At 38.4% G+C, this 27,894-nt stretch overlaps 1 protein-coding gene across 2 annotated transcripts in view; it reads left to right on the top strand.

The window, feature by feature from the left end:
* The window catches only part of LOC121856737 (cullin-2-like), a 93,090-nt gene that overhangs the window by 27,848 nt on the left and 37,348 nt on the right, over positions 1-27,894 (top strand). For both annotated transcript variants that reach the window (XM_042352421.1, XM_042352423.1), the window contains exons 8-11: positions 1,619-1,797; positions 5,617-5,824; positions 6,800-6,946; positions 21,596-21,673. In XM_042352421.1, coding sequence (XP_042208355.1) covers positions 1,619-1,797; positions 5,617-5,824; positions 6,800-6,946; positions 21,596-21,673 — 612 coding nt within the window. The remainder of the gene's footprint in view (positions 1-1,618; positions 1,798-5,616; positions 5,825-6,799; positions 6,947-21,595; positions 21,674-27,894) is intronic.

Genomic DNA, 27,894 nt, shown 5'->3' with positions numbered 1-27,894 from the left:
TGCAAACGGAGGCTGTGTTAAACTTTCATTTGGCTTCTTATTTACTGATTTGGCAACACAGTAATTTTGTTGAAACTTATTTATTGGTATTAATTTTATTTATTCCTCACATTTACTGGTACTGTATATATTATTTTAAGAAAACTATGGCTACAGGAGGAAAATACACACAAAAGTTTTTTCCTTAATACTCCCTGCTGTATAATACGGTACAGTAGAACGTCGATTTAAAGCGATTCAGTTTAAGATTATTGATTTAAAGCGACACCCACAATTAAGGACAATGTTTTAATTTGAAGCGAATCTTTCCTCTTTTGCACGAGTCAATCTGGTGCATCATGTTTAAAATTTTGCGCCTGATGTTTCTCTGGGCATGCTACACTGTCTTAAGGGCAAAGCTGTACTGTACATGTACTCAAAATAATGTACTAAATGATTATTAAAATTTTTGTCTCGTGTAAACTATAGCATGTTTACATTCAAATTAATCACTATCTTATAAGAATTCAGCAATGTAAATTAAATTCACCCTGGTCACTTCTATTACATTTTATAAGCAAAAAACAAAAACTCAATCTAAAGGACATAAATTAGCAATTAAATACTTCACACCACAGGCGCCAACTGTCAAACATGTCACTGTCACCCCTGCCTCCCTCCCTCCCTCCATCCCACCTTTCCTGAGAAACGTTTGGGGAAAAGCACTAGGCTTACAGTTTTAATCATATATAATATCTCAGCCTAAAGTTAGGAGAATATAATTTGTATTGCTGGAATCCCTGCAAGACAGCGAATATTTTGAATATAAACGTCATATATTTTGCACAAAAGATAAAATTTTTGCTCTCTCTAATAAAATTCTTAAATTAGATCTAAAATTTGTATGTCTAATGTAAATTATAGCTTGTTTATATTCAAATTAATCACTATCTTATAAGAATTCAGCAATGTAAATTATGTTCTGGCCGGTTATTTATATACAATTTTATGAGCAACATAAATAAGTAAATTAAATACTTTACCAGACCTTCCCCCTAACTGTCAAAGTACAACTCAACTCCCGCCCCCCCTCCTCCTACCCTCCCTCCCTCCCCCTGCCTTCCCAGACAAAAGTTTGGTGCTTTCATTAGGCTTTCAAGTGTTTATCTTATATAATATCTCAGACTAAAGTTAGGAGAATATAATTTGCATTGCTGAAATCGTTGCAAGACAGCGAATAATTTGAATAAAAACGTCATATATTTTGCACAAGAGATAAAATTAATCACCTGTATCACATTACAGTCGTGATTTAAGAGTTCTAGTGTATATGTACGATATATATAGTGATTTAAGGGTGGTTTAGGGGAATTTTAGGAGTGTTTCTGACTTTATGTATTTTTGGCTTTACTTTGTATATACATTTCTGTGAGCTGGAACCAATTACCCAATATCCCATTGAAACAATGGTTTCGGTTAACGAAATTTTTGGTTAACAAACGACCCTCTGGAACGAATTGTGTTTGTTAACTGAGGGACCACTGTACTGAATACTCACAAAAGTATTAATTTTCTAATAATGCTAAAGGCAAAGGCATTAAACATGATATTTATGTCCTTTTTTTTTTTTTTTTTACAGATTCCTGCTCAGTTTGTGGAGAGCCTACTTGAAGTGCACAAGAAATACCGTACCATGATTACTGATGTGTTTCACAATGACCAACAGTTTGTTGGGGCCCTTGACAAAGCCTTTGAGAGTGTTGTTAACCACAGAGGAACCACAAAAGTTAACTGTCGATCTCCAGAGCTCCTTGCAAGGTAAATTATTTTGTAATGCTTAGAATATGAATCATACCTAACAGACATCCGAAGTGGTGTGTACTGATCAGAATTGTGTTTGAATGTATCCTTAATACTGTGTAATAGTTCTAGTTTATTTAGATTTTTTTATAATCTACAGATTGTCTACAAATGTTCTGTGAGAATAGTACCATTAAACACCCTTTTGTTTCCCTTCAGAGAGGGCAGTTAAATTAATTGCAGTCTACTCTATCCAGTTGGACAAGGCCAGATGATTAAAAAAGTTTTAAGTATCTCCTCTCAGTCATTTGCTTCTCGGTCATTGGATTCCATGAAGTACAGTATACCCTTCAAATTCGCGGGGGTTAGGTTTTCAAAATGGCCCCGAATAACATTTGCTGACCGGTGGGGGTTAAATTTTGAATAGTGTACAAAGAAATGTATATTCACTTAATGTGTTTGCCCTTAGGACAATTATTTCTTTTACCTGTATTGTATATATGTGTGTGTAGACACACACACACACACACACACACACAAACAAAACACATACAAATAAATAATAACAGGAAAACTCTTTCACAAATAATCAGAAACAAATGTGTATTAAAAATGTTGAGTATACCCTCAAGTCCACTCCGTGCTTTGTTATTAATAAAGCACGGAGCAGACTTGAGGGTAGACTGAACATTATTAATATACATGTGTTTCTGATTATTTGTGAAAGAGTTTTCCTGTTATTATTTATTTGTATGTGTGTGTGTGTGTGTGTGTGTGCATGCACACATACACACACACACACACATACACACACACACACACATACACACACACACACACACACACACACACACACACACACACATATACTCTATACAGGTAAAGGAAATTACTGTCTTTAGAACGAATGTCTCCCTGTCTTGATGATATATCCCAGTGGTTCATTAGTGAATCATCAAAACAATAACAGCACTATGTTGTCATGTTTACCTGGCATCAGGAATTCTCAAAACAAAGTCCAGACAATGTCATTACTTCTCAATTGACTCGTATCTCCATCCGTACGTCGTCTGCAGGATAAGTGGTTACGTCATTGCAAATGGCGGCCCTGTTTCTAGAGAAATAAACTTATCACTACTATAATAGCAGGACTTGAAACTTTTATTTCAAATTATATATACCGTATCACTCTACGGACGTGGCAGAGTGTATTTCTTGTTTACCCAGAACCTTCAACTCGTCAATTGTGAGACTACAGGCATCCCCCGCGTTACGGAAGGGTTGAGTCCCTGGAAAATTGACCGTATCGCGAAATTTCGTAACGCTAAACCTATTTTCCCATTGACTTCCATTATAAAACTGGATATGCGTTCCTAAGGATTTTTTTTCGGCCACTAAAAAGTAATTCAAGCACTTTTATGAATGAAAATACAGTTGTACCCCACTTAACGCGGTCAATAGAACCCAGAGGGTCCCGCGTTAAGTGAAATCCGCGTTAAGTGAACAACAGAACATATGGGATTAATTCCAATAGAAACCGGCCCGACCCCCAAACTCCACTTTTTGAAGACACATAACTATGTTGTAGTAAAAATAATATCTTAATTTTATGATGGTACATGCACACAATTAATAGTTAAGAGAAATAGAGAAATACAGTCGCCAAGTTAATGTCCATTCAAATAATGGACTCAACTCCCTCCCCCTCTTCTCACACTACACTGCCGGCTCTTCCCTCTCTGAGAAATTTTTGGGGGAAAACCACTAAATTTTAATAAATAATACCTCAAACTAAAGTTAGGATAATACAATTGACATTGCTGGATTCCTTGTAAGACCAGGAATATTTTGAATATAAATGTCATATATTTTGCACAAAAGATAACATAGTTACTCAGAGAAAACATTTTATCTAAAATTTGTATGTCTAATGCAAAATATATGATGTTTATATTCAAAATGATCACCAAATTATAAGAATTCCAGCAATGTAAATTATATTCTGGCCGGGTAATTTGTATGAATTTTATGAGCTAAAACAAATATCTTCAGTTAATAAAAAAAAAAATATTCTTCACGACACTATCTGTCAATCAAAGTACCCCACCTTGCCTCCCCCCTCTTCCAACCGCGCGGTCAGTCCCAACCCTCCCCCCCACCCCCCACCAATCCTCCCTTCAAGAGATGTTGGGTGAAAAAAATAAATTTTAACATTTTGTATTAAATAATACCTCAGATTAAAGTTAGGATAATATAATTGACATTGCTGGATTCCTTGTAAGACCAGGAATATTTTGAATATAAATGTCATATATTTTGCACAAAAGATAACATATTTACTCAGAAAACATTTTATCTAAAATTTGTATGTCTAATGCAAAATATATGATGTTTATATTCAAAATGATCATCAAATTATAAGAATTCCAGCAATGTAAATTATATTCTGACCGGGTAATTTGTATGAATTTTATGAGCTAAAACAAATATCTTCAGTTAATAAAAAAAAAAAATATTCTTCACAGGGTAACAGATGGTCGGTCGGTCCCTCCCTCCCCCCCACCCTCCACCAACCGTCCCAAGGAGATGTGTGGGAAAACCAGAATATTTACCTTTTTTGTAATAAATAATACCTCAAACTAAAGTTAGGATGATATAATTGACATTGCTGGATACCTTGTAAGACCAGGAATATTTTGAATATAAATGTCATATATTTTGCACAAAAGATAACATATTTACTCAGAGAAAAAATTTTATCTAAAATTTGTATGTCTAATGCAAAATATATGATGTTTATATTCAAAATGATCACCAAATTATAAGAATTCCAGCAATGTAAATTATATTCTGGCCGGGTAATTTGTATGAATTTTATGAGCTGAAACAGGCAGTCAGGCAGGGTGGCGGGTGGGGCAAATCTAAAAATAGCGTCTGGAGCCGGACGCTCACCGCGTATATGTGGAAAAAATCCGTGTTAAGTGAAAGTTCAGCTCTGGCGAGGCACCGCGTATATGAAAAAACGCGTTAAGTGAAACCGCGTTAGGCGGGGTAATACGGTAAACATTTATAAACACATACAATACAGTACATTAAATAATTTATGATATACCTTCTTAAAAACGTCAAGTTTAATATCCAATGTAATGCCTTTGCGGCTTCTTTTTGCACTACTGCGGTCACTTCCACTTGATGACCTCTTTCCAGTCATCTTGAATAAGGGTAATGCACCGTACTGTACTGTACAGTACTGTACTTGCTGTATGTTTGTAAAAGTTAAATCCAACTGCTGGGGTGCGAAACATGCGCGCACACTGGATGTAAACAATGGAGTGACTCCTCGTGGCGATGCCACTCTTGGCGGTAGCAAACACCAAGAAATCCACACCTAAGAAATTAATATTTTTAACAAAAATTTTTAATTTTATATTGTGATTTTTTTTTTTAAATTGTTAAAATTTACCCCAATTTCCGTAAGGGCAAATTTACGAGCCGTATCGCGAAATTATTGGTCATAACTTACAAATTCCGTAAGAGCGAAATTCCGCAACCCGGGGTTCCATAATGCGGGGGATGCCTGTATGCTGTATTGGATTAATATTATCAATATCTAACTAATATTTAAGTGCGTACAGTATTTGAGTTATAATAATGATTATTTCTGCAAACTGGCCTCCCTGGAACCTCACCCATTTTGCCTCAGGAGTTACATTGATAAGTTATATGCAGATTCATTTTTTCACAGGTTACTCAGGTACAGTATATACTCTTGTGAATATTTAGGTGTTACAGTAACTGAATCTTCAATAAGAAATAATTATTATATTGCTGTTACAGATATTGTGATACTCTCCTCAAGAAATCAACCAAAGGCCTCAATGAAAGTGAAGTAGATGATAAGCTGGGCCATAGCATCACCATATTCAAATACATCGATGATAAGGATGTATATCAAAAGTTCTACGCACGGATGCTGGCAAAGCGTCTCATTCAACAGCAGAGTCAGTCTATGGACTCGGAGGAAGCCATGATCAATAGGCTTAAGGTGAACCTTTATTGTCAACAGTGTCATCTGAAACTAATTACTGCCTAATGCATGTTCTCGGTCTATGTCTCACTCATTACATTATATAGATGGAGTTATTACAGTACAGTATAACCTCATATATCCAGCAAATAATCATCTGGAACTCCAAAGCAACCGGCAGTCATTTTCCAGTAAGTAATGTCTAATCGCATTTAAAAAATCAAGAAAATTGTTTTGAATTTGGTGCCCCTTTGCCTGTGGTTCTATTTCTGGCCACTAGAGCACTGTGTGTGTCTTCCATGCAGAGCCGTTCATATAGAGAGAGTTTGGTCAACTCAGTGACATGCGGGCGCCATGTTGTTAATGAACTGATGAAGAAGTTTGCACTCGTAATGTAGTGAATGATGGTGATGATGTTTATTCAGTAAAATTGTCATACATGTTTACAGTTGGATACACATGTTTATAAACTGTGTGGGAGAGAGCCTGAGAAGACTTCCCACCCGCTGAATAACAACATGGTGTCCAGTTGGCCGAACTCTCTCTATCTACGGCTCTGCTTTCATGTTGGCCAAACACCCTGGGTGCTGCAGTTGCAGTTCCACTTACTTGAATGAGTGTTCTGGTGTAACCGCTATCACCGCCTCATCCATCCAGCATGCTGTTTTATTCCTTGTACAGTATAGTACAGTTACTGTCCTTTTATTCCTTTTATAATTTACTTACTACCTTTTATTCCTTTTATAATTTACTTACTACCTTTTATTCCTTTTATAATTTACTTACTACCTTCTATTCCTTTTATATACCCCTGTAACATTTACTCTGACGATGTTCTTGAGTTTGAGATGCATATTTATAAAAGTAACTCTCAAGCATCCGGAAAAATGGTGTTTGAACTTCTTTTATATGTAAGGATTATGACTTTTTCTGTGTCCTAATATGTTTTTCCCAAGATTTTATTCATATGTATATTTTTTCTTCCCATAACAGCAAGCGTGTGGGTATGAATACACCAGTAAACTCCATCGTATGTTCACTGACATGTCTGTCAGCTCTGATCTAAACCACAAATTCAACGATTTCCTTAAGGCAAAGAATATTGAACTAGGCATCAATTTCTCTATAAATGTTCTTCAGGTGAGTTATCACTTAGGTATTTACAATTTATATACTTTAAAAAGACCTTCATGTTATTTAAGTGAGGCTGCAGTCAATTATTTCATTGTTGTTTACACACACCTTTACTTCAGTATTAGAACAACAAATAGATTATTAGAATACACTTCAATTATTATTTACTAATATGTTTCAGTGTCAGAGACTTGGTGTTTAACATAATATACAGTAAGAAATTTTCTTTTGGAAATCATGGTTGAATTTTACGTTCTGATGCTTCACCATAGTATTGAAACTGCAGTGAAACATCCCGAATTGCATGTCAAGAGGAGTCTGTATTAACATAGAATCCCTGTTCAAGGAGTAAACTTTATACAGTAAACTTCCTCTGACCCAGACTTATTGTGGGTTCTGTATTATCTATATTGCAAGGTGGAAAATTCCAGAGGAGGGGGGATTTCTGACTCAAGTTACCTAAGAATACCAAACCCACTGTAATTTTAAGCCTAGACTTAACACCCTCAGGATTTTCGTATGCCTCTTTTTTTTGCTTAGGATTTTAACATCTGTGGAATAAAGTCGAGGTCAAACACGTGTCCGTTTTGAGCGTGTGCTACTCTGTTCTCTTAACAACTGTCCTCCTTGTGCTTGTAATGGCTTCCAAATGCCCTCAATCACCTTCATCCAGCCACAGGAAGGTGCCCAAACAAGTGAAGAGAGAAAAGGTCATGGATGTCTCCCATACGTATGCCTGGCAACGGGAGCGGAGAAGGGGAGTGAGTGACTGCTAGTTAGCTCATTGTTTGCAATTGTAACTCTCCTCGCTCCCTGCCGTATTACACTGGATTTACTGTTATTATTAGTGATTTTAATAGAATAATGTTTCATAGTGATTAATCATGGCGTTGTAGCTAGGTTAGCTCATCTTTGTAACCACCAGGCTACTGGGCCAAGCTGTGAAGTGTTATGGCTGTTTTTCAACTCAGATTTTCAGGTAGATATACGTAACTTCCTAATTTATTTTTACTCGGTTACATGCACACACCTTCATGTTGGGTTGGCTAGATGGCTACAAAAGAAATTCTGTAGGTTTGATCTACATATCGACCCAACTGGAGCTCAGATGCCATTTGTTCTAGAGACAGTAATTTTTACGAGGAAAAAATTGCCATATGGCAACCCAGCCAACCCAACTTTAACCCTCGCAACCTCGGAGCCTGAGACACAAACGTGCATGAAAACTTACGTTGAGCCTCGGAGGTTTTTGCCAAAAAATCTTGGAAAAATATTAGTTTTTTCAGGGCTCATTTCACAGCCATGGAATTGTTTTATTAATTGTAATGGGATCTCTTCTAGCATAAAATTGTCTGAAAAATTGTATGAAACCATAACAAATTGAAAATTCTTGAAATTTAAGCCACTTTTTTCGAGTTTAGCTTGAAAAAGTAGGAAAATGTTAAGTAACATCAAGATTTCCATTCACATTTTCCTTGTATTATGGTGTTCATTGATATGTACTATATACCAAAATAAAGAACAAAGCCTGGAGAATATCGTGGTATAGGGAAAAATAATATAATACAAAAACTCATGGAATAATTAAAGGGCCGAGCGGTGCACCGTCCTCTCCTTCTAATGGCCAGAGAGACACCACACGCCACTTTACACGGTGAGCAAGACCTTCTCGGGGAATGTGAAAAGAGGCCCACACAAAGAAAACGACATCTGTCAAATGGCATCCAAAGTTCAGTCAGTTTAACTGAATAGTTTTGAGTTATTTGAAAATATAGCCCATTGGATGCCACGTTAGCGTCGCGAGGCTAAGAGGGTTAATAACAAAGCATGGAGTTGACCTGAGGGTAGACTCGCTTTTTTTCTACATTTCAATACATTTTGTTGTCTTGTTTCTGATTATTTGTGAGAGGATTTTCCCATTACTGTATTATTATTATTTTGTGTGTGTGTGTGTGTGCATGCGTGCATGCATGTGCGGTTGGGTGTGTTTGCGCACAGGGTGGTGAAATGCATCTAGTGTGGCAGCATTATGTTAGTGTGAAGGTGTAAGCACTGCTTGCTCCCTCTCGCTTTCAGCTACCACCTCTGGCTAGCCGTCGTGGCGAACAGGGAAGCAACTTGCGTAAGTCTTCCCCTGCCAGTACACAGCCTCTTCACCATCAAGACTCCTGCTGTGCCTCCTCGTGGCAACACACGGTAACTGAGTGCCTCGTGGGCCCAGGCTAGACCAGCAGGGGATCTCGGAGTAGCAGTGGGCCCCAGAGGGACGGGACATAGGCCCACTGGCATGTGGACACGTCCTGGCGCCTACCAACCATTCCCTGCTGCCTTGCGGATTAACCTTGGTAGGTATAAGGCTACGGGAGTAAACCCTGACTGAAAAATCTGCGATGGAGCCCCGCATCAGGCAGACATGCTTACAGAGCTCCAACAAGACCCCGACGGCGGTATAGGCGGAAGAGGTGACCACCGTGGGAACCCAACGATTACACCGGCAGACAAAGGCAATGCATGATGGACAGGCTACTAAGGCGAAACCCAACAAACTGGGCTATTGGCAGACCATTGCAACTCTCCCTCCCCAGTCGTTGCAACACATGCACCACTGGATCAGGAAAAGGAAGAGCCAAGATGTGTGGTTGCAAGTGACATGAGCTCAAGCTAGAACCCACTCGTCCTGTATCCACTCAGCTATAGCCTGTGTCGCGTCAGATCCAGTGTTGCCATTTTGGCTACACAAAATAGGTAGCTCGCCTTGTGTTCTTTTTCTCGGATATTTTCTATATCTAAGAAATTGGAGTATAATTATATGCTTTATTATTTTGAATATGTATTTACATCACTTCTATTAAAATTACACTATAATCTTTCTATTACAGTAGTATTCAATCTACTGGATTTTCTATTAGCAGGAATTTTTATTTCTAGTTGGTAACTGGTTATTCAGACCGTCAGGCACGGTCAGTGTACTTTCAGCTGCGGTGACAGAAGTTACTCATAATTAAGTAGCCACAATGGCAGCTGCCAAGAAAGCCAAATTAGATGTTCGATCGTTTCAACCCTCTTGGACAAAAGACTTTGGATTTACTCTAAAGAATGGTCAAGCTGTGTGTGCTCTGTGTTGCGAGAATGTTGTTTGTCGGACTTCAAGTGTAAAGAGATGTTATGAAACGAAGCATGAGAAGACATCTGAGGACAATGCAGACAAGGCTGAAGCAATTAAGAAGGCAGTATCCAGCTATGAAAAACAAAGCAACGTTATGAGAAATTTGAGTATACACAAAGTTCATGCAACTGAGGCCAGCTACACAGTTTCTCAGTGTACCTGTATTGCTAAACATGGAAAACCATTTATTGATGGGGATTACATAAAGGAGGCCTTTCTCAACAGCTCTCAAGTTTTATTTAATGATTTACCAAACAAACACACAATCATCTCAAGGATAAAAGAAATGCCTGCTGCAGCCAGGACTGTAGAGAGGCGCATATCAGACATGGCTGCAAATACAGTGATCCCTTGGTTAACGAACGCCTCGGTTAACGAAATTTCGGTTGACGAACTGCCTTCCATAAGAATCTTCAATTCAGTTAACGAACAAAAATTCGGTTAACGAATTTCTTACGAACCGACCTCAACATGTTTTCGCTTGCACTGACCGGGCAACCAGCTTTAGTATCAGTCCGCCAATACATTAATCGGTTCTAGGGCTTAAATTCCTTACTATTTTAGTAAATATCAAGAAGTTTATGCTATTCAATAATTTTAAAAGTTTAATATTCAATTTTTTAATCATTTTAACAATTATTGAACATAATTGAAGGTAAAGTGACTAGTTTAATGCGCTGCATCCAGCCTCTTAACACAGCAAACAGGCGTTAGTCTCTCTGTGTTTTCACTGGAGGTAACATCTTGCTTGAGACTCTCTTCAACTAAATGCTTTTTTTCTGTGTTTCCAAGCAAATTATTGGTCATTTTGAAATATATTTTACATATTGACAATATATAATGCAGTGCAGTGTTGATTTAAAGAAAATAATCTTGAAATACACCAAGAGAACTAAAATTTTATGGGTGAAATGGTGCCATGGGTGACTTCTTCCACCCCAATGCCTTCTCTTCTTCCTTCTCCTCCACCCCCATTCTAATTCCCATCATCATCATCCAGGAGCCTTCTACATACACACCTCAAAGTAAGTGAACTTTTCTACCATTTTTGTTGAATTTAGGCAATTTTCGGTGAGCTGGAACCAATTACCCAAAAACCCATTGAAACAATGGTTTCGGTTAACGAACAACCTGCTGGAACGGATTGAGTTCGTTAACCGAGGGACCACTGTATAAGAGAACAGCAAACTGATGCATTAACAAATGCAACTGTGTTCAGTATTACTGTTGATGAGAGTGTGATATAAATGATATACAATACCACTTTTGGTTATTGTCGCAAGGTACAGTGACACGAAGGTACACGAGGAGCTGTGGTGCCTAAGACCTATGCATGGTACTACCAAGGGAGATGACATTGTTAAAATGTCCATTGATCATTTTAAGGAGAGAGGGGTTGATATTAAAAAAAAAATTTTTGCAGTTACAACGGATGGCATTCCTGCTATGGTAGGAAAACACACAGGATTTGCCAAGCTAATTGAGGATAAAATCGGGCACCCCATCCTGAAGTTACACTGCATTATTCATCAAGAAAATCTGTGCGCCAGAATTTCAAACTCTCATCTCAATAAAGTGATGGCCACTGGCCCACCGTGACAAAAACTGAATTTTTTGGTTGCACGATCTGCTCTTACACAGACAATTCCAATCTTTTTTTGATGAGATGAATAGTGCATATGGAGACATACCCCTTTACTCCAGTGTTAGGTGGTTAAGTTGCGGGAAGGTTTTAGAATGGTTTGTGGAATGCTTTGATGAAATCAGGATCTTTCTGAAAGAAAAGGGCCAAAAAATACCCCAAACTGGAAGATGACCAATGGGTAGTGAAACTTATGTTTCTCTCAGACATCACCAAACACCTCAGTGACCTTAATCTTCATCCGCAGGACAAACGGTTGTGGATCTGTATGACACTTGGAAGGCTCTTGTTGCAAAGCTGGCAGTTTACTTGGTGGATATTGAAACTACAACTTTCCGCTACTTCAAGCACCTGAAGGGGTGGTCAGCACATCATCCTGTGAACGTTATAGAGATTGCAGTGTATATGCAAGAACTGAAGTCAGAGTACTCTGTCAGATTTCAAGATTTCCAGCTCATTGGCCCAATGTTTTCCTTTTTAATTAAACCTGAAAACTTTGAGGAGAGTGACTTGGACTTGTCTTTATTTGAGTGGATAGAAATTGGGGACCTGGAGAAGCAGCTGATCGATTTTAAGTTGTCTTCATTATGGGTAGTAAAGTTCATGGAATTTCGTAAATCACTTGAAACGACTGTGAGTGATCATGAGGCCTCCATCCTAAGCTGCTGGGCATCCTACCAGAGAAATTTGATTGCATGAAGAAGGTTGCCTTCGCACTGTTTTCAACCTTTGGATCGACATATCTATGCGAGCAGATATTTTCACACATGAAGAATATCCTCAATCCTCATCGCAGCCGACTTACAACTGATCACTCCGAGGGGTGTGTGCAACTTAAGGTGTCCAGATATAATCCCGACATAGCAACGCTGAGCAAGGGGTAGCAGGGACAGGGATCACACTAAAATGGTGAGAGTATTTTATAGTATTTGATTATATATCTTACCATTCATATGTAATTGTGTGGATTTCAAATATACAGCCATACGCTGGTTAACGTCCTAGATACGTTCTTGGAAACGTAACGTTAACCGAAATGGACGTTGTCCGATCATCACATAAACTTTGTATTTATACTTAAGTGTATGTGGAATACTATATACGTACATATACACTTTTACTCTTAAATCACTACTGTAATGTGATACAGGTGATTAATTTTTATCTCTTGTGCAAAATACATGACGTTTATATTAAAATTATTCACTGTTTTACAAGGATTCCAGCAACGCTGGGCAGATGGGGGAGAGGGAGGGAGTGAGCGAGGGAGAGTGGTGGGAGGGGAGCAGTTTGACAGTTGGCACAGGCCCAGTTCTTAAGTGACTAAGCTTCTCTCCTATAAAAAGCCAGTGAAATGACCTGGGTGAATATAATTTACATTGCTGGGATTCTTGTAAGATGTTGATTTATTTAAATATAAACAACCTATAATTCGCACTAGACATAACAATTTTAGTACCGTAATGAAGTTAGTACATGTGCACTCCAGCTTTGCACTAAGGTCATTTACAGTATTTCTTTTACATTTCTTTTAGTATGGTGTGTGCATGTAAATGGATGAAAATAAATGAAGAGTGTATGGTGGACAGGGTGTGTCTGGTCTGGTCAGGTCATCATTGACCGCTAAGCACTGATTGTCGCTCTAACAGTTCTTTCTTTCTTTCGAGTTGAAATTGTCACTTTTGTATATCACTTGTGGTTTGATGGTCAATCTTTGCACTGTACTATTGGTGGGAGGATGTTGATAAATCCAGATGGGGAGGAGGAATTGGGGAAAGGGAGTGCCCGACAAACCAGGCTGGCAGCTGTCTCCATGGTCAAGAGACCACAGGCAGCGCCGACATCCTCACCCTATGAAGGCTGGAGACAAAGTGTGTGTGTGCATGCGCGCACAGTATGGGTAATAGAAATAATTATCCTAAGGGCAAACACATAAAGGGAATATACATTTCTTTGCACACGAGAAAAATGTATCCCCTTCCCTCCGGTCAGTAAATGATATTAATGGTTTTGCCAATTTGCTGCCATTTTGAGGCCCAAACCCCAGTGAATTTTAAGGGCATGCTGTATTACTGTACTAGCCTCCACCCACATGGGTGAGTTGACCCACCTAAATTAGAATAGAAGAATAAAAGTGTTTGATGTACGTAAGAGTAGATGTGTCAGCAAATGGCACAGTGGATGACAAATTGAGTATTAGAATAGCTGAAAGAAAGAAGTGAGTTGGGGTATTATGAGATATATGGAGAGAGAGTACTTTGTTGAAGGAGGCAAGGATGGGGATGAGGAGGGCAATAGTTCAGCAGACAAAACTGTATGGTTGTAAGGCATGGACTGTAGATACAAGAGGAAGCAGCAACTTAGAAATCATATTATTTGGAGTGGAGTTTAGAGTGAATAGTATGTATAGAGTAAGAAATATGGACATAAGAAAGAGATATAGAAGTGAAATGAGTGTCAGACTATGAGCTGACCAGCCTTCACAAAGACACAATCTACATAATGTGAGAATCAGAAGCAAAAGATTGGTAATAAGAGTTTGTATTTCTAAAGTGGATGATTGGAGAAAAGGTGAGACAGAGGAGGAGGTTGACGAATTAATTAAGATAGACATCAAGGAAACAGTGGAGAGTGTGTGTGTGTGTGTGTGTGTGTGTGTGTGTGTGTGTGTTAAGGAATTAATTGTGTCAAGTTGTTTTTAGAGCTGAACTTGCTGCTGATGTCTGTTATTAGGGTGAGTTAAATGACTTAGGTAAATGGGAGGGATATCTTGGGGTCATGTTGTGGAAGGGGAGTACACTGTACAAGTAAAGGAGGGAGAGTCTTTTGTTGCACTTGATTTGGTGTCCCATGTGCCAAAGTGGGAAAAAATCTTGCAAAACTTAGATTTTTTTTTTTTTACACACACTGTACCTCTATATTGCGAATACAAATGTCATTCATATTTTTTGTATTAACTTCTTTATTTTTTACCCCTTAATTCATGATGAACATTGTCTTTACTTATCTATCTGTCCATCTGTCTTTTTATTCAATAGTTTCTTCTAGTAATGAATGATTTCATCTAGGTCCCACAAATTCATACCATGGCTTCATCTATTCAAGCTACACGATGACAATTCCTACCCTACTTTTCAAGATCATGGCAATACATTGAACCCTCAAAGATCCGGACTAAAAGGGGGGACCACCTGTCTGGAAAAGCAGATTGTCCGAATTTTCCGGTGAATTATAAATGATATTAGAAACACCAAAAATACAGTACTAATGTAGTGATGAACAAATTACCGTATATAAACCATGCATTTACCTATGATAATATAATAAGAAACATTGTATCATTATTAGAGTGAATGAAATAATATTCCATCAAACAACAATTGTCAACTCTATTTATGTTTCCCACCTCCTCGGGCACCTGTGTCCAAGCAACTGACTGACGGGTCAATTAACGCCCACGGGCCTTAAATGTTCGTTGCTCTGGTTTGGGAATGTTTCTTAGGGAAACTTCTAGGAGGCTTCTTAACCCAGTACCCCCAAATTTTTTGTCCGGATCTTCCCAAATCCCGATTTCCTGGGTCTGGGTGTTCGAGGGTTTACTGTACAGTAGAATCCTGACTATCCGGTATCCAGGTAACAGGCAGATTGAACTACCGTATATACCCGTGTGTAGTTCGAGTTTTTAAGACCAAATTTTTTGGGGAAAAATTGGGGGGTCGACCTCTAAACGGGTAATAGTTTCGTTAGGTTGAAAAATATTTATCAGTAACTGCCAGTAAACAATGGAAATGATGCACCACCAGCTGTGAGTGTCGTTACAGTTGCCAGGGCAGATCTCTTGCGTCATCATAGCAAGCCCAAAGTAGCCAAATGCATGGTATGGTAGCACAGGACGATGTAAAACATAAATTATTCATTTTTAAAAGTTTATTTGTAGATACATAAATTTTTGTTCATTAAATTTGAAACATCAATCTTTTTTAATTAAATTTGAAACAAAAGAAAACTATGATACCGCATTTCTAAATATTTTCATTAAAATATTACATCACAAGTATGTTTTACCTTAACTGTGCCTGAATGAATATATTCTCAGAAATAAATATGGAAATGTAATATTTTTGCTGAAATGATGAACGTATTACAGTGGAAAGTGGGATAAAATCGTGACGAAAACAATGACTTTCGCTTTCTTTCGTTGTTCAAAAGATTTTACCGTAATCGCTTTTTTAATGGTTTTCAGTTAAAAAACTGTTGTATTACAATAATATTCTATCCTGATTCACTTGAATAAATACTACAATACCATATTTCTGAATATTTTCATTAAAATCCATCAAAATCATTTTCCTTATCATCGTCTTCAGCACCAAACAGCTCCTCCCAGTCCTCTCCTTGAACAGCATCGTCATATGGATCAACACCATCATCAGCCATAGGATCATCAATATCTTCATCCTCAATCACGCTCTCATTAGCCTCATAATCCCACAACAAGTCGTCTTCTGTTCCATCAAGAGCATTCGAAATCCCACAGTTCTTTAAAGATTTCACCATATTTTCTGGTCTGAATGTATCCCAGGCCTCTACAATCCATTCACATAATGTTGCTTGTGATGGAGCTTGGATGTTGCCTCCCTTTGTGTATGTCTTATCGTCTTCTATCATCCAGTTGTTCCACTTCACTCTTACCGCATCTTTAAATGGTTTGTTTATGGAAACATCCAGTGGTTGGACAAGACTTGTTAATCCACCAGGAATCACAGCTGTATCAGTGTTTTCCTTCCTAATCCCAACAGTAACACTGTCAACAAAATGTGACCGAAACATATCCCACACAAGAAGACTTTTTTCTTTGCGCAGTCCTCCTGGTCGAAAGTTCCAGACTTTTTTAAGCCATATTTGTATGCCGCCTTCATCCATCCATCCTTTCTCGTGCACATGGATGATTATACCTTTTGGAAAATTTTGCTTTGGAATTTTTTTCCTTTTAGATGTTACCATAGGCGTCAGCTTTGTGCCGTCATCCATACATGATAGCACAATTGTGAATCTTGATTTTTCATGTCCAGTAGTTTTAACTAAAACTGTTTTTTCACCAACTTTATTCACTGTTTGACTGACTGGCATATCAAAATTCATGGGCGTTTCGTCCATGTTTCCAATACACGAAAGTCTATATGAGTTCTCCTTCCGGTGTTTGATTATGAACCTATGAAATTCAATAACCTTGTCATCAAGTTCTTGTGGAAGACGCTGTGATATTTTCGTTCTCCGTCTCAGTACAAAATCATTTCTTTTCATAAATCTTGTGCACCAACCATGACTCGCCTTAAAATCTGTGATGCCTAATTTCCTTGCTAGTTTCAAGGCAAAGATTCGAATTGATCCTTGGGAAACACCATATCCATTCTGTCGGTTTTCACTGACATACTTTGCCACTTCAACTTCCAACTGTGGCCACTTGTTACACTTTCCTCTGTTAGCACATTTGTTTTTCGGCATAAGCTTAAGTTGTGCAAAGAGCTTTTTCCAGTCTCTAACATTTTTTTCGGAAACCTTAAATTCCCTTGCTGCTGCATAGTTGTTAGTCTGTTCTGTATATTCAATCACTCTGAGCTTGAACATTGCTGTGAACTTTCTTCTTGAATCCATGCTGAAGAGAATATGGGTCAAGCACGTTTACACTATAACAAGACACAATTTGAAATATACACGTAGGCTACTCGTGATGACATAATATGATGCGAGTCAGGTCATCTACACATAGTTGCCAGTTTCAAGATTTTCCGTTTAAAATTTTAAGTTACCGACTACTGTATTTCTTTTCCCAAATCGTTTTACAATACAGTAGGTAAAACAGTTTACTATTGTGCAAACCCCACATAAAAAAAAATTAACAGAAATGGAGACTCCAAAAATGTAAAAAAAAAAAAAAAATATGCTGTGTCTCAATTGCAACACTGTTGGTAGGGTCAGGTGGTTCTAACGGCATTCTGCCAGTACCCGGTAATCAAATTTATAGCAGTGTCTAACCTCAATTACTGTAGTTTATCTGATGTAGGCAATATGAAATAGAAAATACCAGTTAAAGTGAGAAATTGGAAGAGAATAAACAAGAAAGATGTCGTTGGGCTATTTTTGGTAGGGCTGAGGGAGAGAGTACCAGCTGTTTGGTCGTTTTTGGCGGGAGAGTCACGCAAATATCCGTACTGGTATTTGTTTGGTGTTTTCTGTATTTTTTAAAAATGAATACTTGTAAATTAAAAGTACCGTAACATTGTATTATATACAAACTTGTCATATTTCTGGACAATAAGAAGCAAGAAAATAAGAATGCAGTAAAACCTTGATTAACCGACCACATATGGGGGGAAGGGGCTGACGGATAATCCAAAAGGTCGGTTAATAATACATACAGTCTACGGAAATAAAACATACATTTTCAAAGTACCTTTCCCTAACCTACCTCATTTAATTCCCTCTATTCATTTTTGTTCTTTTGCCATTCATATTTCAATAGAATTTGCTTTAAAACATGAACCACTTTAGTAAATAAATATGAACCATTACAGAAACCGTGAATAAAAAAAGGAAAAGTCAAAGAACATATAGTACTGTATGTCATCACAAAAATTGTGACCAAGTCCCAGGTTGCTGATTTGACTTTCTACCTCATTTACACACAATTGCAGGGTTTCAATTGCTTCTCTTACTATTGACAACACAACATACATATATTGTTTCTCACTCTTGATTTTTTTTTTTAATTTTTGCATTTCTTTATGGTTATTTATTCCTATTATTATTATTATCATTACATTATCGCCCCCCAGGCCCTGATGTGGGTCAGTGACCTGTGCCCGGGTGGGCTAATCCCCGTAAAAAAAAAAAATAGGAATTCGAGATTGACGGTTAATCAAGGTTTTACTGTATACCGGTAAACACAATTTCAATGTACGCTAAAATTAAAGGCTGCTTAAGAAGGGCTGATGCAAAAACAAAGCATCCGCGACCAGGGCTCTGCCGTATCAGCTAGATGGTACACGTGTTTTTCAATTTGTTTTCAGTTAAAAAACTGTTACATCACAAGTGAATTAGGATAGAATATTATTGTAATACAACAGTTTTTTAACTGAAAACCATTCGAAAAGCGATTACGGTAACTTCTTTTGAACGAAAGAAAGCGAAAGTCATTGTTTTCGTCACGATTTTATTCCACTTTCCACTGTAATACATACGTCATTTCAGCAAAAATATTACATTTCCATATTCTCAGAAATAAATAGTAGTTTTGCTGAAACGTGATGTATTTCAATGTAAATTAGGATAAACTACATGACGAAAACAAAAGACTTTACCTAACCGTCCGATGTTCAAGAGATGTTACGTGTTTTTTTAATAGTTTTCGGTTAAAATGCTGTTATATTATTGATATTCTATTCATACTGTGCTTGATATAATACATTCACGGAAATGTAATATTTTTGTTGAAATGACGTACGTATTACAGTGGAAAGTGGGATAAAATCGTGACGAAAACAATGACTTTCTCGGGGGTGCTGGTGGTAGACTGGTACCGCTCTTGCCTTCGCAAGCGAGATGTCACGTGTTCGATTCCCAGGCCGGTGGAAGTTGTTTGGACATACTTCCTAGCCCCCATTAGTGCCTGTTCACCTAGCAGTAAAGTAGGTACCTGGTGTAAATCGAAAGTTGAAAATTCGTATTCAGGGACAAGTTGTTGGAGCTTCCAATAACTTGATGACATAAACCATTGACTCTTCAGGCTTCTACGCCATTAACTCATGAGACATAAAGGCAAGCATGAACTTAGCATGCTTCCCTATTGGGCATTGTAAACACTTCTGTGCTTCACCTTACACAAGGATGTAGGGGAGTGCCCAATAAAAAAAAAAATGACTCGCTTTCTTTCGTTCAAAAGATGTTACCGTAATCGCTTTTCGAATGGTTTTCAGTTAAAAAACTGTTGTATTACAATAATATTCCCTCCTAATTGACTTGAATAAATACTTGAATGGAAATATACAATATTTCTGTTGAAACTACCCGCGTTTCAGTGTAAAGTGCCGTAATAATAAATGGTAAACAATTTGCCTTCGGCGCTCGGTGTTTCAGGCACGGCAAGCCTCAGTTTATAGGACGTAGAGTGTTTTTACTGAAGGTTTTGTTGTTCCATTACCCTCAAAAACTTGGGTCGACCTATAAACGAGGAATATCATAAATTAACGATTTGTTGTCAAATAATCAGGATTATAGACGAGTATATACGGTACCCAGCACCAAAATGAAATACAGTACGGCAATAATTCCGTTAGCCGGAACAATTGATGTAGAGCACTTCCGGGATAAAGAGATTTCTGAATAACAAGATGACTCTCAAAGCCGGAAAAAAATCCTTCATCCCCTGAATTTTCCACAATTTTCCTGGTAGTGGAAATATAACTATATTGGCATCTCCCCATCTTAAACACTACATTGTGACAAGATTTAAGTAATAATATATGCTACGAAATATTAAGAAGCGATGTAGAGGTTTAACATTTTCATCCTCTGTCATCAAGTGTAAAGAAGTATGGTGCAAATGAATGAAAATCTCAACCAATGATGGACAAGTTATAGTTAATTTGTGTGTCATAGTATTCTAATGCGAACTCTACTGTACTGGCAGTACGAGTCAAGTGTCCAGCTGATCACCCATCAATGTGGCCGCCAAGTCCAGTGGCTGTTCCCTCGAGTGTTTTACCTCCCCACAGACTGCACATATTTACAGTATTTCGAGTTTTATCAGTTATATAAATGATTTGGGATAAGTCCAGCCGTACAAACTGTAGTTCATTACCTATTGTGCTATATGTTTGGTGTCATTTGTTTCTGTTTGTTTAAGTTTGGTACAAAACAAAGAAATAATGAAAAAACTTCATTCGAAAGCGAATTTCATCTTTGACTTAGACCTTTTATGTATTTTATATTATTAATGGACAAAATAAAAGAATTTTAAAAGTTAAGTTAATATTTAATACCAAAGTAAACTGTCCAAGTTTCAAAATCCTTCAAATTCTGGTTCATCATTATCAGACAAAAAAGATCATTCATTATATGGGTCTGCTGACTCTGCCTCTGAATCACTGGCGGTGATGGCAACACTGGCCAAGCTGCAGCAGGCCAGGCAGCTGTTCCCAGGTGCCTGTATTGTAACTTTACACCACATTCATGTAAACTTCTACAAAATCCAAGTGCATTGCATGAATATACTGTACCATAATTGCATTTTTAAATAATTTAACAACAAATACTACAAGTAACTGCCCTAGTAACATTTGTTTGTAAAGCACTGTAGTTCACACCAAAAGATATTTTAATGTTTTGACAGATGTCGGTATGACTAGTGTAATCACTGACCTGAGGCCGAGTTCAGTGACAGTTACCCTTCTGGAAAAATGCTATAGTTAGGTAAAACTTGTTTGAGTGCTGGGAAAGTGACTTGAGACCTACCAGTAAGGTAAAGTGAAAATCTGATGCTTGTGGTGGAGCATACTTAGAGGTTGACATTTTATACCTGTTGTATAAGATGACCCTTAGTTTTGAACAAAAAAATTGGAGCTTGAAAGATCAACTTATAGGCCACATTATATGGTATATATGACACAACAGTAAGCAGAGCTGGGATATTGTTGTGGTGTAAGAAGTAAAGCCCAGGCTAGTTTGTGTATTCATAATGTTGTTGATTACTGGTACAGTATTTGTGATTTTATTTGAGGTATTGAAATGTTTATAATGTCAAGGAGAAATGTTAAAAACTAATTGTGTAACCATGTCTTTGCTGCAGGCGGGTGCCTGGCCACTGGGGCAGACAAGCATCACAACATTTGCTGTGCCTCAAGAACTGGAAAAATCTGTACAAACAGTAAGTTATTAACATGTAGTTTTCCAAATTACACGATTGTTTTGCTATGTGGACACTTCACCTTGTGCAACTCTGAAACGGTCATATCTTTTGAATAAATTACAGTATGTTCCACCCAATAGTGTTTTGTATCACAATTTCATGTAAGACCAGTTATTCAGTTTGTGACATCTTATGATGTAGGCAAGAGGTCAAATACACAACAGGAGACCTTTGGGAAATCCTTCAGGGGGGCTTGTTGTTTGATTGAATAAGGTTGGGTTGTTAGTAAAAAAATAGTTTTTATTGGTACATAAAATGGGGTTTATGAAATCCTGCTAGGTGTAGCTAAGTTAGATGTGTAAATGCCATAATTCTGTGCTTGGACACATACCACAAGACTAAGTTATACCCTTCCAGAATTATTTTTTCACTGATCATCCTATAACACGTAGGGCTCACTCCAAGACCCTTTTAGTGGGTAGTGCACCCCAGGTGTAAAATTTAGTCCCATCACTTCTCCCCATTATCCTTCTGCTTTGTTTTCACATAACAAAAACATCCAGGTACCTTTTCATTCAAAGTATTTTCAATCTCTTTGTATCCTTATGCAGTACATTTACATTTCCTTTATATATATATATATATATATATATATATATATATATATATATATATATATATATATATATATATATATATATATATATATATATATATATATATATATATATATATATATATATATATATATATATATATATATATATATATATATATATATATATATATTATTTTTCTGAATACAAGAAGATGGGGCTACAGGTACTACAGTCTGTACAGCCAAAGCCTGCAACAATGGCCTAGGGTCAGTTTGTAGGATGGCAGCTGATTGGTTGGCAGACAGACACCTGAAGAATAACTACAGTTCTTTAGTAATTAATATTATGATGTTTTAGGGATAATAACCTTTCTTTGTTGATCTCTGATGATTTCAATACTTGGGGAAGCAAAATTGAACCTATGAAATGCTCTAGTAACAAGTATATTATGAAGAGAACAATAGAAAGAGTACCAAATTTCAGTGACATCCTCCATCACGCTGCATGATGTCACATGGCGAGAAGGAGTTTACCGGCTGTATTCAAGATCATTTCACGTGTTTGCGTTGGACTTGTTCCAGGTCTGCCAACATAGGAAAAAAGGGAATGTTTGTTTGCTGTACACAACAGCTGATCACAATTACTGTTAGTTGTGGGCAATGAAAATCAAATGTAGATATACAGAATCAATAGAATTATCATATACAGGTACACTATACTGTACTGTATTGTACAAAGTACTATCATGCACAAAAGTCGTGTCCACTACCCAGCCACAGTGAGGATTCGAATATCCTTGCTCGGAACAGCTATCGCCAACAGATGTCAGCCTCACTGTAGTGTGTGTGTGGGGGGTAATAGAGGAGGTGGGTGCTGATGAGAGGCAGGCTACTTGCCATTGCACCACCATACCCCTCAAGCTGCCTTTAAGTCCACGCCACCACAGCCAGCTTTTGAAGGCCAGAAGTCAAGGAACAAAAAGCCCTAAAAAGTTTATTAAGCTGCTCAGGTCACAATGATACTTTTAAAGAGGAATATAGTATGATAAAAGTGAAATATGCAAGGATCAGGGTGAAGGGCCTTGGGTCAGTTAGTCTTACCATCCACCACGCCACAATTTTGTTGTTATTCGACAAAGAGAGATTATGGTACTATTATATTTATATTCCACCCATCCTTTGGCTTAATAAATATTTGTGATAATATGCAATATTATATAATTATATGCTTATGTTAAAAAGAGTGGAGTGAAAAGTTATCAGTATTGTAAAATAGTATTCAGACCTAATCTAGTGACTGTTCCACTTTTCCACGCTTCCAACCACTGCCCCTCATGACCTTGAAAGTCTGTGTGTGTGTGTGTGAGGGAGGGGGGGCAAAGTGGACTGGCCTTTTCCACAACTACAACCACCACCACCAGTGACCCACATCTAATCCATGTGAACTTTTGTTTCAGGTTACCACACTGACGTATTCTATACATCCCATTCTCAGCTCTTTTTGTTGATAGAGAAGAAGGTTTGGCCAACCTCTCCTCGTAGTGTTCTTGAGGTGGCCGTGGTAGCATTATTCATGGTCTTGCATGGGTTCTCTCAACCCATGACTGAACAACACCCACAGTAGCATCTGCAGTTGCATGTCCCTGTTAGCCCCAGTGTTAAACACCCCAAACGTACAAGTTTCCATATATTTTGGAGTGTGCTCAGGTTGGGCCTAACATTGTGCGCTGAACATCATGAGCGGTTTCCGTTTTAAGGTAAATGTGTCTGATAAATTGCATTAAAAGGTGCGACAAAACACCTATCGCAGCAGGCAGACTATTGTATACCACACAATACATAATTTGTGTCTGTTAAGTTACTTTGTTATGAATTTTCATGCTTATATAGTTTTAAGACATCATTATGACATGGATTTAAGATAACACTGTAGGTGAGTTAATATATATTAATTGTATTTACAAACAAATACCAAAACCAAACTGCCCCAGCCGTACATTCGGGGTAATAGTCCTACTGTTCCAGCCGTACTCCTGTGACTTCATCAAGGCTTATTAGGATGGAGCTCCACCAGCTTCAGGCACACACCCTGGTCGCCGACGATACCTCCCACACGCCGAAGCTTTTGGCCTCTATTGCTGCACACCAGGCTCGCCCCACATCCACGCCATCATGGCCCAAATATGTTCAATCGGATTAATATCACATCCTAGTGTTACAGTCGATGACCCTAATTTCAGGGTGATCCTGGAGGTAGTCTCACTATGTTGCTGGTATGAATGGACTGTTGTCATGAACCAGCCTGAGTAGTGGGGCTGGAACCGCCATAGCACGGACTGTGTGAGGAGTTAGCACTTGTTCCAGGTATACCCATACTGCTCGCCATTGATCTTGGACCAGTTCACCTGGCCCATGTGGCCTTATCCACCCCCAGAATGACACTGACACCCTACCACCACCGCGCCATGTTGAATGTGTTTCATGGTAGCTGCAGGGTTGGGGGTCAGCCAGCACTGCCTTGCTTCGCCCCACTGACCTGAACATCGCTTTCATCGGTAAATATAATGGTTCTCCAGTATTCTTCTCCATGTGAAGGTGTTCCAATGCAAAGCCGAGTCGACACTCCTTGTGAGTAGGTGTTAGCCACCCTTTGTGAGCTGGAATATGGCAGCTGGATCCCGCGCGTCGCAGCGCCGCCATATGCATGCAGTTGAGGCCCAGATTTCTTGTGTATGCTCCACTGATGCCCGTGATTGGAATGCCGCTGCAGCTGCCACTTATCATGGCATCCATCCTTGCCGACGCTACTCGTGGCCTCCTGCTTCAGGTTTCGCTCCACTGAGCCCCTCTTTCCTCCCAATCGCGATCCACCTCCTAATCGCCTTTGGTGCCCTCCCCCACTCGAGAGCAATGTTCGCACAGTTGCCCCGCTCCACATCCTCGACATGATTTGGCCTTTGCTCAGCAATCACTTCCTACGAAATTGCTCGCCAGTCTCTGCAGGCATATCTGAAATGGCAGAGTAATATTGTGGTAACTGATGCAGGCTTTTTACATACTAGAGTAAATTAATGGATATAGTAACACCTAGGTTAGTATTGCTACCTTATATAACGTTTAAAATCTTTTTGATCAACGCCTGCAAAACCCTTCCTATTTCATGTATTCATAGTGAACTGTAGTGATTTTTTCCCCCAAACCTCCACCACCACCCCTGCTACTGTAGAGTGAACACCACCCATGGCCCATCATCATCATCAAGATTGTTTAACCAATCACCACAACCCATTTAAGCCCCTCCTAGGCCGCCAGAGGGATTAGTTAACATATATTTGTGTTTCTATAATTTAGTAAGTTATATTGTTTGGAGGAGATTACAGCATTTCAAAAGGTCAAAACTGAACTTCGAAAGTTTTGGGGGTCTGCTAAGATATCTTACATTGTAGGGTTAGTGAAGCATTACTGTTTGATACCCATTATAAATAGGGCAGTCAATGAGAATATGTTGTACTGTTATTTGTGTTTGGCAGTTGGAGCATATAGGTGGGGGCTCCATTAGGGGAAGACATGAGCTGGGCTATGCGGCCAACGCGATATGGCCAATTCTTAGATCTATTCAGAATAGTTTTGTGATGTCGAGAGGATTGTTTTGATGGTGACCATGATAAACTGATGATTTGATCATTTTTAGCTTTTGACTTGTTGGTTCATTTTACCAGGACTTATGCCAATCGCCAAATATTAATTGTTTATAGGTGGTTAGCCTCGCCAATAATCAAAATATATGGTTTTCCACTGTTTTTACATATTTCTGACAATTTTCAGTTACGACATATTTATCTCCTATAAATAATTCATTTAAAATTTATTTTTTTACAAAGAATATTCACTGAAGTTCCAGAATGTTTAAATCCACGCTTCAGTGATGGTCAAGTCTGGTCTTTGGTAAGTTCACTGTGCTATCACAACACTACTGCTAACTCTAAATACAAGGGGAGAAGCCATGTAGTCGGTTCTGGTGGAGTGTTCATTACAGTAGTCCAATTTGTCACCATGGGTAGAATAGGGAGGGGTTGGGGGTTCTGTGGGAAGCTGCAATGATGGGATGGAATGCCCACTGACGTTAGTCTTGGGGAGGGATGAAGGGAAGAGGTGGGGAAGGGAGGAGGGAGTGGGGGGATGGTGGAGGGGGAGTGGGGAGAGAATGCTAGTCGACAGTGTTTAGGTGTGGAATCCCACGATGCTCAAACGTTGAGGTTTGATAGTTGGGTGGGTAGGAGGTGGGGGAGGCTAGGCGCTGATTTGGGAACTCGAATGTATGATGTTGTTTAATGCAAGTCGGAACATTACAGTGTCTTCAAACGGATTTCACGTTATTAATAGGCCTTATGTAATCCACCACAATAAGGATTACAACAGCACATAGTATGGCTGCAATTGGTAAGAAAAATAAAATATAACATGGCAAAATTTTTGCCCTGCTTAATTTTTACAACCCACCTCACTTCTAAAGTAAACCTAAAAATGCTTATGTGTAGAAGATTTTCAACTCAATAACACATATTGTTTCACCTCTACAAATATCTGCTGTCACTCATGGGACACCCTGTAATAGTATAAGGATGACATGGGCTATGCTGACAAATTAATGTGACTTACCTGTTGGTGACGATAATGGTAGGAATGAGACCTCGCATGTTTCCAGTGTTTTGCCAACCTTAGTAACAACTTTCAGGGATTCGGATCAGCTACCGGTAGCTCGGAGAATTAATTACTGTGCTCAATGTCTCACCGTGTCAGAGGCCAAGGAATGGCAGAGATATGGTCGTTGTAGTGCTTTTTATTTACCCTGACACATCTCTCACCATGCTTAATAATATTAACTATCTTCATGACATTCTTATTGTTATCGCGTTTATGAATTAATGATGTTATGCTCCACCTACACACAGCCTCAAGGCCAGGCCAACCCCGCCCCCTCTATTCCCCCACGCCGCTGCCACCCAAAAGGCTACCCATGTCGGGGTCACAGTACTTCCAGCTGTTTCGGAACTTCAGACTCAAGGCTATTCGAATCCTCACTGTGGATGGGTAGTGGACACGACTTTGGTGCACGATAGTACATATCTTGTATACTGATGATGAACTGGTAATAAATGAGTTCACATGTGAGTGTGAGGTAAAGTGAAGACTTCAGCATCAGTATTGACTCAACCCTGACCTAAGCTAATACCTGTATGCTACAAGTATTGAAATATTTCATTCATTTCGGATACTATCTGATATAATATATCACCAGTAAAAATTTTTACAACTAAAAGGAAATCTTCCTGCAGTGTGTCTAAACCCATACTGTAATGTTAGTTATGGGCAGTAAAAATAAAGATATGCTGTACTAAATCAGTAGAATTATCAAATGTATCTTCTATATTAGTAGCAGGTGAGTTCACACGTGTGTGTTAGATTACAGTAGGCCTAAAGACGTCAACAAAACTGAAGGGATATTTCCATAGTAAAACCTTCCTCCATATTCACAATTTGCTGTTCTATTTTTCTTTGAACTAACCATCGAATAATCATTTATCTATTGGAAATACAACCGAGATAAACATACCTGGAGGCTTGAATGAGATTTGCTGTA

The sequence above is a fragment of the Homarus americanus genome, unplaced genomic scaffold, assembly GCF_018991925.1.
Source record: "Homarus americanus isolate GMGI-L3 unplaced genomic scaffold, GMGI_Hamer_2.0 scaffold10135, whole genome shotgun sequence".
Classification (NCBI taxonomy): domain Eukaryota; kingdom Metazoa; phylum Arthropoda; class Malacostraca; order Decapoda; family Nephropidae; genus Homarus; species Homarus americanus.
This window is presented reverse-complemented; position numbering and strand designations above follow the sequence as displayed.